The 16,264-nt window shown below is 41.7% G+C and overlaps 1 protein-coding gene across 2 annotated transcripts in view; it reads left to right on the forward strand.

The window, feature by feature from the left end:
* The window catches only part of STIM2 (stromal interaction molecule 2), an 88,191-nt gene that overhangs the window by 26,780 nt on the left and 45,147 nt on the right, over positions 1-16,264 (forward strand). For both annotated transcript variants that reach the window (XM_081019954.1, XM_081019953.1), the window contains exon 2: positions 14,868-14,998. In XM_081019954.1, coding sequence (XP_080876080.1) covers positions 14,951-14,998 — 48 coding nt within the window. In that variant the 5' untranslated portion in view covers positions 14,868-14,950. The remainder of the gene's footprint in view (positions 1-14,867; positions 14,999-16,264) is intronic.

Below are 16,264 nucleotides of genomic sequence, written 5' to 3' on the forward strand. Positions count from 1 at the left end.
TCTAGGTTTTCCATTTTTAAAAGTTCATATATAGTAGCTGTTGCTTTATGGGAAAGCCTTGCAAAAAAAACAACAAAACTGTTTTCAGATAGTACTGATCAGCTCATGTTCCTTCTCAATATTTTTTCTTACTGATATTTTACGCCATTGACCAGTTATGAAGGCTTGACTTTATCTTCTGATTTTCCTATCTTTCTTTCCTCCTGTGTTCAATATGCTGCCCAGTTATATTGTTTCTCCCCTTGTAAATATGTACCAAAATGTATAAAACACAATATCCAATTGACAAAAGCACAAAGCGATAAATTAGTTCTTAAAAATAAGAATCTGTAATTTACTGTAATTGGTTTTTAATTGCAGAATCTCTGATCAGATGCTGATAATCAGATGACCGACAGGATGCTTGTATCACTGTTTATGTTAAAGGTGCTTTAATGATGAGCATGTAGACTAGACCATTAAATGCTATAAGAAATAAGGTGATTAAGACAAAGCAGATAAACTCTGAGGTGTCTTTGACAGTGCAATTCTATGCATGCTGACATGCAGAACTACATCTCAAAATTTAGGACACATAGAGGGAAGTTTTGTTCTGGTTTGTGTGTTTATTTGAAAAGGCAAACCACATTCATTTATTATTATTTATTATTTAGTAAATTTCTATACTTCCCTACACCTGTAGATCTAAGGGCTGTTCACAACACTTCTCTTGCTCTAGTTTCATTGAGTTCAAAGTGACTTCCTCCTAGGTCAGTGAGTACAGGATTACAGTCGGAGAGTTCCCTAAATGTTAATAAATTCTGTTGGACTCCGGCTCCCATCAGCCTCTTCTGGTATGGGCCATTGATTAGGAATGATGACAGTGGTTGTGCAGCAACATCTCAGGGGCCACCTGTTCTACCTCCTTGTTTCAAAATTGCAGGAAACTTGGTTCAGTGGTTGAACCTACCACATGCTTGCTAGTTTTGTCAGGACTATTTGTCACATGTTTGCTATGATCTATCCATTTGTGTGTGTGTGGGAGACTCTAGTGAAAAAACTCAGTGGCTGATAGCTGCATTTTTAATGTGCTGTGATAAAAATAGAATTGAGAAGGTGTAAAAGGAAGATGATACATATCAAAAGGGAGGGACGTATCTGTAGTGGTATATTTGCTACCTGGAAGGTACCCGAAGGGTAGCAGTATTTAGCAAGCACAGCAGTTTTTGTCGCCCCGCAAAGACATGTATAAAGTACCAATTTCTGTATTTGGTAAAGTGCTAATAGAAACTTACGTCGTTTAGGTCCAACAGGACTCCAAAACACAGGAGAAAGCTCTGGGTTTGTATGTTTCTTTTAATGACTGTTGCAGATGACCTAACAAACTTTAAAGCGGAGATAGGAACCTGTGGCTCTCCAGATTATGTTGGATTTGAACTCGCATCAGCCCAATTCTGCCTGGCCAATGTTAACGGCTGATGAGAGCTGTAATTGAACAACATTTTGAGGGCCACAGGTTCCCCCGTTGCTCTAATGCCTTCCTGAATAGGAACCCCCTGTTTGCCTGTGAATAGCACCCACGTACAAGAGGTCTGTTTTATTCACAGTGGGCAGTGTGTGAACATGAACAACTGAAGACTTAGTGTGTGAATTATGGTAGGGTTTACATAGAAGTTTCATTTCCCAGTTTTCTCAAGCTTCTCCAGCAAGCCAGTCTTAGAGTTGTGTCCAGTGCTGTCTGTGTGGAAGTGAAACAGACTTAAGATCACATAGTGAGACTTCATCTTCCTTTCCCCACCCCTGCAACCTCCTGTGCACCCTCAAAATCTGCTCTGGAGAGTTGGGGGATACTCTGGAGCAGATTTTGAGTGTGCAGGCAACATTGGATTCTGTCTTTAGTAGTTAAAGGTAAAGGGACCCCTGACCATTAGGTCCAGTCGCGGACGACTCTGGGGTTGTGGCACTCATCTCGCTTTACTGGCCGAGGGAGCAGGCGTACAGCTTCTGGGTCATGTGGCCAGCATGACTAAGCCGCTTCTGGCGAACCAGAGTAGCGCACGGAAACACCGTTTACCTTCCCGCCGGAGCGGTACCTATTTATCTACTTGCACTTTGACGTACTTTCGAACTGCTAGGTTGGCAGGAGCAGAGACCGAGCAACGGGTGCTTACCATGTTGTGGGAATTCGAACCGCCGACCTTCTGATTTAATAGTTAGGTAAAAGTAAAGGGACCCCTGACTGTTAAGTCCAGTCACGGACGACTCTGGGGTTGTGGTGCTCATCTCGCTTTACAGGCCAAGGGAGTCGGCGTTTGTCCGCAGACAGCTTCCGGGTCATGTGGTGAGCATGACTAAGCCGCTTCTGGTGAACCAGAGCAGCGCACGGAAACACCGTTTACCTTCCCGGTGGAGCAGTACCTATTTATCTACTTGCACTTTGACGTGCTTTCGAACTGCTAGGTTGGCAGGAGCAGGGACCGAGCAACGGGAGCTCACCCCGTCGTGGGGATTCAAACCGCTGACCTTTTGATTAGTGAACCCTAGGCTCTGTGGTTTAGACCACAGCGCCACCCTGTCCTGTCTTTAGTAGTTAGTTGTGTGTAATTCTAATTTAGCCTTTCCCAACCTGGTGCCCTCCAGATGCTTTGGACTGCAACTCCCATCATCACGGACGCTTGGCCATGCTGCCTGGGTCTGACGAGTTTTGTAGTCCAAAACTTGTAGAGGGCACCACTTTGGGAAAGACTGATTTAGCGAATGCTGAAAGCAATATGTTTTCCTTAATTCTAATGCGGGCTGTGTGTGTATTCAAATGAAATGTCTCTTGATTTGTTTAGGAGTGGCATTCAAGCTGCTTACTTTAAAGTTTGGAGTGACTGATGCATTGCAGTTAAAGCCAAGAGGTTTGTCTCCTTTAACGGTGCATGTAAAATCTTCCTCCCATTTTGGCTTAAAATTTCAATTTTCTCCGTATTTGCATTTCTTATGACTTGATTATGTTATGCTTTCATGCATGCACAGAATATAAATCAGATGCCACAGCAAACTCCAGCATCTGATTAGAAAGGGTTTATTGCAAGATGGCGAGGTGTCTATCATTGCCTCACAAATGTATTGCACAATATCCTTTTTGAACACTGCAAATGTGCACTGCTGGACAGTTTCTGACTTGCAGCAGCAGCAGCAGCAGTAGTAGTAGTAGTAGTAATAATAATAATAATAATAATAATAATAATAATAATAATAATGTTATTTATAAGCCGCCCATCTGACTGGGTTGCCCCAGCCACTCTGGGTGGCTTCCAACAGATTATAAACCATCAAGCTTTCCTATACATGACTGCCTTCGGATGTCTTCTAAAAATCAGATAGTAGGCAGATTGATCGACCCTTCTTCTAGGCAAAGCCTGTAGAGAATGACTGGAAGGGAAAGTGGCAGTGGGGAAAGAGGACCACCTCTTTCTATAGGAACCTACCTGGACCCTGAGATCACCTGAGGCCCTCCTTCAAGTGCCTCCTCCTTGAGAGGTGCGGAGGGTGGCAACATGAGAATGGCCCCTCTCAGCAGTGGCTCCCCGTCTGTGGAATGCTCTCCCCAGGGAATTTCGCCTGGCACCTTCAATATACACCTTTAGGAGCCAGGCAAAAATGTTCCTTTTTAACGAGGCCTTTGGTGGATCTGATTTACATCCTATGCCCTTTTAAAATGTGTTTTTGTTGGGGGGGGGAGCTATTGGGTTGTTATTTTAATTTTAATTTTTATTATGTATTTTGTGGTTTTATATTTTGATTTTATTCTGTGACCCGCTCTGAGGCCCCCGGGTATAGGATGGTATATTATTATTATTATTATTATTATTAATAATAATAATAATAATTGCTTGAACCTTACTTCTGCAAAGGGGCCAAGGGCAACACTGGTTGATTTCTTACCATTCTTTAGGCCTAGTAAACCTCCTTTCTTTTCTCTCTAGCCCAGACTTATTTGTGTCCATTGCTTGTCTCTCTTCTTCATACTCTACACACCTCTTCACTAGCCAGCAACTCTGCCTTCTCTTTTCCATCATCTGACATAGTTTCTTATTGTCTCCTTTCTCATGCTTCTCTGCCCCCTTCTGTCTTCTGATTTGCTGACCATGCCTCCAATTACTTCTCTCTTACACATGGCAGACACTCCTTTGTCCTGAATGGCATCTGCTACCAAAGTGATTGCAGAGAGCAGGGATTGCCGTTCCATCGGTGTCTTGGGAAGGATACAGGAAATTATAAAATGCATCTCAAGAGCTGCAGCTGGAAGTGTCAAAGAGGTGCATGAAGTTTAGGAGCTACAGTTTGGTGACCCCTGAACCAAACTGTCCTATTCATTACAGAGGGAGAACCATGTATGAAATTTTGAGAATAGCTGTAGTTCTATTTAATGTCATCAGACTACATATCCTTTTATATGTAATAGTAGTGGTCTAAACCACAGTATTTTGTTTGAAAGCTGTATGGGTGTGTTAACTTTGAAGGTAGCAGGGAAACTTTCTGGCAAGAGAAGAGGGGGATCAGTATCTAGGCTGTAGGTGGAACTTATTTGGGATGGTAGGAATGGTATAGTTACAATCAGATGGAACAAAAGGATAAACCTTTTGGGTTTTGTGGTATTCCCCTTGTTGTATGCATGTAGTCTTTAAAGCTTGCAGTTTGCCCTTGATCTTCCTGCAGCCGGTTTCCTCCCCTGCTAACTCTGTTCACGTTGCCTTGACAAATACTTCTAGTCACCCACTAAAAACAAAAAAACCTTTATATATCAGTCAAGATGCTGCCATCTCCCTTTCACCAGTATAGAGGAAACACTGTGAAGCTAAGAACAGATTGTCTCCCTGTTTGTGTTTCCTTTGCTTGGCACTGCAGCCATTTCCAGTTGCTATGATGAACCATTTACAGAGGAAGTTCGCTCAGCCACTTCAATTTCTTTCTTACCCGGGAATATGTTGAATACTGATAGGAACTTCAGAACAATGCAGCCAAAGTATTCTTTCCTTGAGCATGTGTATTGCAAAATGTCAAACTTAGAAATCACAGAATTTTAGGGTTGGAAGGGATCTCATGGGTCATCTAGACCAACCCCCTGCAATGCAGGAACCACAGCTAAACAATGCCTGACAGATGACCATCCAACTTTTGTTTAAAAACTTCCAGTGAAGGAGAGCACAAAGGAGTCCATTCCATTGTTGAACAGCTCTTAGCATCAGAAAGTTCTTCCTAATGTTTAGGCGGAATTGCCTTTCTTCTAATTTGAATCCATTGGTTCGGGTCCTACCCTCTGGACCAGCAAAAAACAAAGCTTGCTCCATCTTCCATGTGGCAGCCCTTCAGATATTTGAAGATGGCTATCATATCACCTCTGAGTCTTCTCTCCTGTACAGCAAACTTACATAACTCCTTCAACTGTTCCTAATAAGCCTTGGTTTCCAGATCCTTCTATCATTTTGGTCAGCCTCCTCTGCAGACGTTCTCACTTGTCAGCATCCTCTTGAAACTGTGATGTCCAGAACTGGACACAATACTCGCCATGGGGTCTGACCAAGGCAGAATGGAGTGGAACTATTGATTCCCTCTTGTTAAATAGACTTATTAGCTTGAAGGGGGTGTACTTTGGATTGGTGGAAGTGCTTTTCAGTGTGAATTAAACACCTGAAAGGACCCTTCAAGCTGCAAAGGGGAAAACTTTCTAAAACTTCAAGATCTTCCAAGGCAAGGCAGAAGGGAAAATGCTTCTGAAGTTAATGGTTCTTCTCTCATCAGTTTCTTGCCATGAGTTCCTAGACTGTAAAGCCACAAGTGGTAGGCACCTACCTGTACAGTAATCTGTTTTCATTTTCTTGCTTCTTTCTGGGTGACCCCTTCACATTGCTGTACTAGTTGGTCTTCGGTCCCACATTTTGCTACTGGAAGGCATGAGATGAGTCATGGTCAGTGTTAGAAACTGAGATATGAAAGCTAGGAGCTAAATGGCACCTTAAGCCTAGGTTATGGGTGCAACAACAGAATGTCAAGGTGCAATTTTTTAAATAACAAGAATACAAAGCTGAAAACATTGTGTTCATTTTTCACATGGCCTAGTCCTTCCCCTGCCCCACCCCTTTAATATTCTTAAGATTATCTCTTCTCCAGCCTTCAGAGAGTAGCTGGAAGTGGGGAGGCAGGAAAAGGTCCTCCTTTCTTTCCACTCTGCAGTTTTAATCTGAAATCTTAGGGTGCAATACTGCTCCCAGAGCTCAGAAACTGCTCGCACTAATGAAATTCCCTGTTGCAAAATGCGCCTGGAACAATAGGAGTTTTGAACACTGGCCATGGTCAAATTGCACCATTCCTATGTGCCTGCATAGCAGATGGCTTTGGGGTTTTAATGAAGTCACTGATACAACCTTCTCTTTCTGTAAAATGCATTATGCAAATATTAGCATCGCCACTAACATTTTGGTGCCTGGAAAACTGACAGTGAAGAATTACATAACTAAAATTGTGGGTACATCTGCAGAACAGGTTTAATTTTAAATTTGGTGCATTCAACTCTTTCGTAGGAGGTAGCATATTTCTTTTGAATTGTGTTGCCTATATATTAGGTGGTAAATGATTACCAGATGGTGAGGACAGTGTGTGTAATGGGGATCCTCATTTACTACTCACTTGTCTTACAAGTGTGGTGTTTACGACTTTTCATCACTACATTTCAAAGGAAACCCTGGCTAGCCACTTGTCATATCAGAGGGTGGACTTACCACCTGCATCATGTTGGCTCGTAACTCTGAACTTTTTTCCAGCCTCTGCTATCACAGAGATAGCAGCTGCTACCTTTATGTATCAGGGGTTATACTCCCCTTTACACATTGATGTACCAATGTACACAAATAGATATGGCAGAGAAGATTTTAATATGTGAACTGGCCCCTAGAGCAGTTGTACTGTACATAAGATGTAGAAAACTGCACTTAAACAGAAACAGCTGAGACAGACCTTGTCCTTTCTCTTGTATATATATTGTCACAGTAAGGTGCTTTTTTAGAGTTGTGAAGATGATTTTGTTGTCATGGCAGTATTGCCCATACTGTATATACTTGACTGTCCATTGCCTACAGCAAATAGCATGTTAGGTTTGGGTTGTGTTTTTACAAATTGTTTGCTCATAGATAACAGTAGGACAAAAGAAATATATGTACACATTTCTACTCCATTTATGTCCAGTTTTCCCATTTTATTCTCCCTACAACCCTAACTTAAGCTGAGAAAGAAACTGGCCCAAAGGCACCCAAATAGGTTAATGGGTGAGTTGGGATTTGAACCCGGATCTTCCCTACTTCTATGCTAATGGCAGCTGTGTCTGTCCAACCACTTCCAGCTCTTAGAGTGCAATTTTGTATGTCTGCTTGGGAAACAAGTCTCATTGTGTGGTCAATGGGGTTTATTTCCAGGTAAGTGGGTATAGGATTGCAGCCTTAGAACCTTTTGGTCTTCAGCCTATGTTCCAAAAGTCAGATAAAAAACTCTTCGGTCGTGATGCATAAATTATAGTAATTGTTTTTACAGATGGAATTGATTTGGAAAACAGCTACTAAGCTGCGGCTGTAGAGAACATGTTATTGCACTGATTTACTAGCTTCCCTGTCGAATACCAGGGCAAATCCAGGGTATCAGCCTACGTCTTGAAAGTCCTTAATGGAACTGGCTCTGGTTACATGTAAGGACAAACTCTCCTGTGTTAGCATGACCTCCTTGAACAGCTGTGTTAAGTTTAAAACAATGGAACCAGTGACTTGATGGGACGCTTGTTTTAAAGGGGGCTTTTGGAGTTGACTGTTCAAAGAAGAGATTGACTCTCTGGAAACTGACCTAATTGTAGTGGTCTTGCCACTTTCCCTCTTTTTACTCTCTTGCTGTTTTGTGATCTCTTTCTTGTGCTGGTGTTTTCACAGAGGTGGCAGTGTTAGTGTACTGCTCATTTGGAATCATGGAGCTAAAGATTCAGTTCCCTTACCATACATCCAGACAACTTTAACTTCCCCCAGATGTGTTTCACCGGCCTCTGTTTCTTTATGGTGCATGGAGTAATAATAATAATAATAATAATAATAATAATAATAATAATAATAATTTTTATTTCTATCCCGCCCTCCCCAGCCGAAGCCGGGCTCAGGGCGGCTAACAACAATAAAACAGTACAAAAGTGCAGCATAAACAACACTCTAAAATCATTCATTATAAAATTAATTAATTAGTTAGCATGGGAGTGTGTGATTGTTTTATAGGCATGTTCTGCATGATTCTTAAGAGTTCTCTTAATCAGGAAGGCTAAGAGACAAACATGCTGTGGTTTTAGGTTTTCTGAAGTGCATTGGCTCCTGCATTGGGCTCAAAGGTATTTCTCTGCACCTGGAGGTGCTATCTCCCTCTCCCCCATCCTCAATATTGGGCTTTCTTCCCATTTATTACTGACCATTAGTGATTGTATTGTGATTTGTATTTTTACTGCTCCCCCCCTTTGTTAAAAATGGTGTGTGCTGTGGCCTAGATTGCCCTGTGTCTTTCAATCTTTAAATTGCTATTCTTCTATTTTCCATACTAGGCTTTTCATGTGCACAAAAAATTATGATCTCTTCACCATTTTTCACATTTCTTGAAAAGAGCCTCTTATTTAAACCAATGTTTGACAACTATATTTTTGGTGTTTTCTTGCTTTTCAACATCATCTTGTTCCTCTCGCTTCTTGACTTGTGTGATTGTGTTAGTGACACATTGCATCTGTCATCATGATATCAAAGATGCCCATAAACAAAATTCTGCGAAGCTTGTCTCAGAATTGGTTCTCTTAGAGAAAATGAACCTGGCATACATACTTCAGTTATTTCCAGACCAGATGACTTCGCTGTTCTGTATATGGGGGCTATCTTTTGAAATTCTGACATACTGAAAATGTATTTAAAATGTTAGTCCAAAATGTGGTAGCTGGACTCTTGAGTGTTGGCTAATCATCGGCATGTTTAACTCCAGTCTTTTTTCAGCTTGATTGGTTCCCTTTGTTTTTGGAAAGTCTTTAAATGGTCTTGATCTGCCATGCAGACCTGCCCAGGCTTTAAGAACTTCCTTGGAGTCCGTACCACCATTTTGGGCTGTTAAATGAGTGAGCATAAGAGATACTGCTGTTTTAGTGATGGTGCCAGTGCTATGGCTCATCTTCAGGGGCGATCTCTCTGGCTCCCTCTTTTGGTCCATTCAGACACAAATAGAAACCACTTTTACATGGCAGTAATGTACAGTGGTGCCTCGCAAGACGAAATTAATTCGTTCCGCAAATTTTTTCGTCTAGCGAATTTTTCGTCTTGCGAAGCACGAAATCCCATAGGAATGCATTGAAAATCAATTAATGCGTTCCTATGGTCAAAAAAAGTCCAAACAAAGCCAAATTTGGTACAACAAGAGTTTATTAAGTGCTCTTTAAAGTCACACATACTGTAAAGAGCATTTCAAAATTCAAACCCAGAAATTTTTTTAAAAAACAGCAGAGTTGCCCAATGGTCACAGAAAATCATAAAAATGCAGAAAAAACCACACAAGCTTCCAGATTCTTGCAAACCCCTCCCCAACACCAAGTCCTTGAATTCCAAACACCCCAACCCAAAATCCAAACCCCCCCCAAAAGTTTTAAAAGCTTAACTTACCAAATGGTTGCAAAAGAAGTTTTGGAAAAGCTTCAAAAATCACCAAAGTCTTTAAAAACCTCAAAAAAGGCTACTATGTACACTGCGTTCTATGAGTTGCTCCTCGAAGTCAAGTCGCAACTGTATTAACGGTGTTAAGAAAAAGGAAACAAACTTGCAAGACGTTTTCGTCTTGCGAAGCAAGCCCATAGGGGAATTCGTCTTGCGAAGCAGCTCAAAAAACGGAAAACCCTTTTGTCTAGCGAGTTTTCCGTCTTGCGAGGCATTCGTCTTGCTGGGCACCACTGTATAATTCAATTGCTTTTCAAAAATTATTTTTAACATGATTACTGCTTTTTCAGATTACGTTGTTCTAAATTGCTTTTTCTTCATTCCCTTTTTGTAACTGTGTTTATTTTATTTGCTTATAAATATATTGTACTTCTCTTCATCTTAACTGCTGGGTGTTCTATGGGCAGAAGAACAGAGTAAAAAATTTTAATAGCAAGAATAATATTGACAATCTAAAGGCATTCTTTTAGTCTTAAGTAAAATAGAACATAGGTATGTTGTTAAGAATTACGTTTTTTAACTTTTATCAATCCCCACCCCAGCTATAATTAAACTGGCTTTTATTTTTCATAAAATGACTTGTTTCTTAATTTCAAACTGTTCACTGTTTTCCTTTCATGTTCTTCACTCTTGAATGCCTTCAGGAACCTGATCTGTGAGCGGTATCAAGTGTTCTTTCGACAAATGCTCAAGGGAACCGACACTGTTTTCCGCTCGCTTGTGTAAAAAAGCACATAACGTTTTACATGAGAAAAATAGGACCTATTTGTCCATTATAAAATTAAGAGGGTTATGAGGAGCAAGTTGTGTAAAAAGTAAGTCCAGTGTCTTAGGAATAAACTTTTAATTACAAAACGTTGGGCTCTCTTTAGTGGATGCCTCATGTCTGTGACCATAGTTGGTACTTACTTTGGTGTGGACTGCAAGTGAGAACCAATCCCTCCCACTGCTACAATACAGATTCCCTGATTATTATTTGTGTGTGTGTGTGTGTGTAATAGAATGGGGTTTGACATACTTTAGAATCTAGATTTTATTTGCAATGTGGTACCCCTGCACATTTAATTTATGGGTGTATTTACCCTACCTTTCACAAAGCGGTCTTAAGGAGTTTACAGTAAAAACATAAGAAAATAAGCAATGACACAAATAACCATAAAAGCAGCAAATAAACCTGTAAACAGAAACCAATAAAGCCAGAAGTTATGACCAAAATAAAAACAACAGATAAAAGATAAATAGCTGTGGCTCCAATGCCATTAAGAACCATTAAAGGTACCTGAGAACAGAACTGCTTGGTGCTTAACAAGTAATGAGGCTGCTTCTCAAAAACAACCTCATCTAAAACATGTTGTAGTTGTCAACACTGGATTCTAAAAGAACATTGATATCTGTAGCCAGAGAAGAGATGCAGCTGATATCCCCAGTGAAACTGATTAAAAGCAGCATTTTGCCATTTTTGCATCATCACAAAGGTTTAGCCTCTGCTGTGATGAAATATGATTCAAAGTATGGGACAATTCAATGTATGTTTGTGAAGAGATATGAAATTTAGTACTGGTAACTTGCAGCTTATGTGAGGGTTTGCTTCCGAGGGTCTTTGTGTAAACACAAAACCATGTAAAACCAGGAACATCCAGAACCTTCCCTCTGCATGACCATCCCTACCTGTCTGGAACAGGCATTGCCCCCCGCACCTTGCTTACTGAACTCTGTAAAGGATGGGCAAGCCTCCAGGGCCCTCACATGACCATCCCAGAGTCCAGTAAGTGAGGCGGAGGGCTTAAAAAACTCCCTCCATAGCAGGTTTTACTGTGACTGGCAGGAAAATACAAATGGAGAGCTAGAAAACCCACTGTGGAAAGAGCTTCTTGTGGCCACTGAGCCCCAAGCGACAGCAAAGGATGCAGAAATCCCCTAGTCTGTGTACCCGCTCTTTCAGAGGGTGGTTAACTCCATCAAAAGGAGGCAGCCTTCCAACACAAGAAGTCCCAACAGTGGAGGAATGGCAGATGAAGATGATGGACTTTTTGGAGCTAGCTGACCTGACTGGAAGAGACCGCGACCAGAAGGAGGAGGAGTACCAGGCGGAATGGGTGAAATTCAAAGACTATTTAGTTAAATCTGCTAAGATAACTTAATTGGAAAAACTTGCAGATACCAGATAGGCCTAGGATTTAAATATGTGATGTTAGAGAATAATATCTTTAAAGTTAAAATGAAAAGGAAGAAAGATGTTAAGTGATTAAGTTAATTTTATGAGAAAATTGGTTTTGGAAAACTGTTACAATGAAATACACTGAAATTCAGCTAGGGGGATTTGAGGAAGTCACTTAACAATGTTACTAAGATTGGATTAAGTACAGTTAAGATGTTTGTTTGATTGTTTAAAAATTCTGGAAAATCAATACATTTTTTTGAACAAAAACAAAAGGAGGCAGCCTTCCATCCATGCGGTCTAGGGAACCACCCACTAACAGTGCTTCAGTCCTGTTTGGATTATGCTTCAGTTTGTTGGCTCTCATCCAGTCCATTGCCAAAGACAGTAATGGTCCAGAGAAAGTAAGGCCATGTGCCATCAGCATATTGCTGACAACTTCATGTTGATGTTAAACAGCATGGGGGATAAAATTGAATCCTTAGGAACCCACATTGAGAGCACCACAGGGCCGAAGAGCACACCCCAAGCGTCACCCTCTGGAAACGACCATCCAAGTAGGACCACAAAGCTGTGCCATCCACCCATAACTCAGACAGCTGCTCCAGAAGGCTATCATGGTCGATGGTATTGAAAGACGCTGAGAGGTCAAGGAAAATGAAGACATTTCCCCTGTCTGTCTCCTGACAGAGATCATCATACAGGGTGACCAAAGCTGTTAATTAAAAGTTAATTAGAGGACTTCCGTTCTGGATAAGCTGTCATTTAATAGCAATAACTTAGATTTCCTCTGTGGTATACAATATGTTTCCTGCAGGAAAATAAATTGAAAGCACATTTACGTTTGATGGCCTTGTCGGATGCCAAGAACTAATTTACTCAGAATGCTTAAATACTTCTCCTTTCCCCCGTTTTCTGCAGAATCTTTTGTGGGAGAATGTTTTGTGCTGTGCAAGGAAATTCAGACAGGTCATAACAGCACACGCCGGCATAAGATCATACAAAGAGCTCTGCTGGATCAGACCAAGGGCCTTTTGCATCCAGATGCCTATGGGAAGCCCACAATTTCTGTTTGTGGAAGAAAATTAAGAAGGACTTGTGGCACCTAGTAGTACAGTCAGGGAGCTACTGGTGACCCACTGGTACCACCTCACCGCTGCCCAACTTCCTCTTTAACTGCACGGCTGCTTCTGCTTCCTTTATTTGCATTTCCGGCATTTCTACCTCCTCTTGCCCCCAGCTCTCTGCAGGGAGATCCCACTTAGCTGTTCTGCCCAAAACATAGTATTATAGGATGAAGAAGCTTGGTTCGCTTCTAGTCTATTGTAATGGGTGCTTCCAGCAAATTTGTTCTACACTCTTGCACTCCACATTGTGTGTGGACTTTCCCACCTACCACCTCCCACCCCCACTGTTGTATGTTTGTATGAAAAACACTCATGTTGGAGAAGCTATTAACAGCTGCTTCCCAGTAATAAGTTATTTTGTACTTGCTGCTTTTTAGTTTGTTATTGTTTATTATTTCCCCCCTTTTTTGAAGTAACCTTTTACTGGATTTTATAAACAAGGATCATAGGAATAATAAACTGTATAAATAAAAAGACCAAGTCTTCGAATGTCATTTGTACATCGCAAAAATAGCATAATAAATTTGCAATAATATCTACAACATATGATTCATTATTAGTGGTCAGTGTACAAGTCTTTGGTTTAAATAAACCAAGTGGAGTGGATTAAATAAAAACAGCAAGTGGAAACAGGATAGAACTGCTTGGCTCTGTTTTGTTTAAAGCTTCCTATCTTGATTATTATTATTCACACACTCCTGTGTGTTGTGTTTGTGTGTGTGTGTGTGTGTGTGTGTGTGTGTATGAATATGAAGACTAGAATTGCCACTCATGAGGGTCATTCTTACCTGATTAGCATGTGGCTGAAGAAGAGGCCAGGGATTTGATGAGCAAAACCTATGTTAACTGATTCAGCCTGTGTGGTCCAGTGTTCTTGTACGCTCTGTAATGGCATTGTTGTGAAGCATTTCCCATGCTATATAGGAGTGTGTGAATTGCAGGTCCTGGCATGTTGCTCACCAATCCCCAACCCGTATAAATAAAAGACCACTAAGACTGGTTTGGACCGAAAAAGGTCACAACTTTATTGAATACAGATGAAAGAGGTTTGGCTTGGGCATGGGGCAATCGGAATACTTCTGGCCTGCCCACCAGAAGTGATTCGTAGGTCAATTCAGGTGCGGGTTCCTAAGACTTACATCAAATAGAGTGACCGCCCACAGGGACCACTGTCTGGGGGAGTGCCTTCAGCCCGCGTGCCTGGGCACGCGGACATGTCCACTCCCCCCCCCCAAATCCCTTTAATGGGATACCCCAGCATTTGCAGGGGCAGGTGGAGACGACAACCTCCCCTCCATCCAAAATAAAGGATTGCCCCAATGCCCAACCCAGATGTGATGATTGCTCTGAAGTAGGCAAAACCACCGGCTGGAGCCAATTTGCCTGGTGGACATATTCGTACCCGGCCCCATAAAATGGCAACCACCATAGCCACAGCAAAGCCCTTGACTATGAGCTAGGACCCCAGGTGAGGGCTGTTTAAATAGCCATGGAGCAGACCGCTTCGTCAGCTCCAAGCCTGCATTCCCATTCGCCAAACCAGGATGCAAGCCAGGATCCGGCTCCTGATAGGCGGTGGGGGCTTATGGCTCTGCCACCTATCAGGAAGGGGCACTGAGGTCATGATTCCCTTTTCGGGGTCCCAGTGGAGCCTCAGCCGTTCTGCAGTGCCACCACATTGAAAGGGTAAGCGGACTTGGGCCAATGACAGTTCAGTAGCATGGAACTTGGGCCCTACTATTATGAACTGAGATTAATAATTTCTAAAAACTTGAAAGTAACGTTTTGTTTCCTCCATTTCCCTCTTGAAGCCCAAATTGTTAAGAATTGTTTCTGATTTTTGTCCTTTAGATCCTTGCCATTTATTGAGTCCACCATGTTTCACTGAGGAAGATAAATACAGCCTGGAAGCTCTTCGCACAATTCATAAACAAATGGATGATGACAAAGATGGGGGCATTGAAGTAGATGAAAGTGACGAGGTACGTGAAGAAAATATATTACTCTGAATATCTTCCTTAAAAATGGAATTTTGTATGAAAAGGAGCACATAAACAATTAACTTACCACTGTTTTGTTATACCCCTTGCAGCTATGGAGTTTATGCTTTACATTAGTGGTGTAGCTTTTCTGGAAAATTTTGAACCAGAAATTTTGCTGATACTCTACTAATGATCTAATTTACTTGCATTAGGAAGCAAAACAAGATCCTTTGAAACTTCCATACTCGTCTAAGGTCATATTTACAATTGTCGTCCGTTCATTGCTACTAATGAACTTACAAAGAAGAAAATTTTGCTTACCGTTTATAGTCAAATATATTGAAATAGACCAATTCAGCTGTCTATGAAACATATCAATCCTTTTGAGATCTTCCCTGAAGATATCCCCCTCCCGCCTCCCCCCTCCCTGAATTTGCCCCCTCCCCCCTGAGATCTTCCCTGAAGATATCCCCCTCCCGCCTTCCCCCTCCCCGAATATGCCCCCTCCCCCCTGAGATCTTCCCTGAAGATATCCCCCTCCCTCCTTCCCCCCTCCCCCTGTGTCCCCCTCAGACCTTGCCCCCCTCCTTTGCTCCTTCTCCCTTCAGCCCACCCCCAAATATGCCCCCTACCCCCTGAAACCCTCCCCCCCCAATCACTCCCGGAAAAGATCCTTCCATATGTCCCCTTCTCCCCCCTCTAAGAGACCCTTTTTTGCACCCCTCCCAGCTCCAACCTTACCCCTGATACCCTTCTACACCCTGGAACACTGGGCTGAGTACGACTAAGCTGCAGTTGTTGGTAAGTATGACAGCCCAATGGGTTATTCTCTGTCCAGGTGCTAATCTGCAAAAGAACCTGCAGAGCTGCACAGAGGGAGCCTTCTCAATATAATGATAGTTGCTTCCCCAAAGAAGCAGAAACTATGAGAGAGTAAACAATCTTTACACAACCATAGTGATGTAAAGTATTATGCCAAAATAAGTGCCAAGTTTTAAGACTAAACAGTAATCTATATTTTAGCAGACTAAGTATTTTGATTTACTTTGCAATAAGAAAATGTTACCGAATTCTATTTTTAGTAAACTGTATGAAGATTATTAGTGAAGTAGAGAACAAGGGAAATAGAAATGGAAGAGAATCTTGCTGGATTTTCTGTGCTTACTTTGACAAAGCACTGCTTTTAAAAAGTTTTGAGTAGGAGTGCCAAGTCTTCAGCTTATACAGCTGTCCATAGTGTATTACTGTCACTGCTTTTCTTACCCT

The sequence above is a fragment of the Podarcis pityusensis genome (assembly GCF_964106645.2).
Source record: "Podarcis pityusensis genome assembly, chromosome: 9".
NCBI lineage: Eukaryota > Metazoa > Chordata > Lepidosauria > Squamata > Lacertidae > Podarcis > Podarcis pityusensis.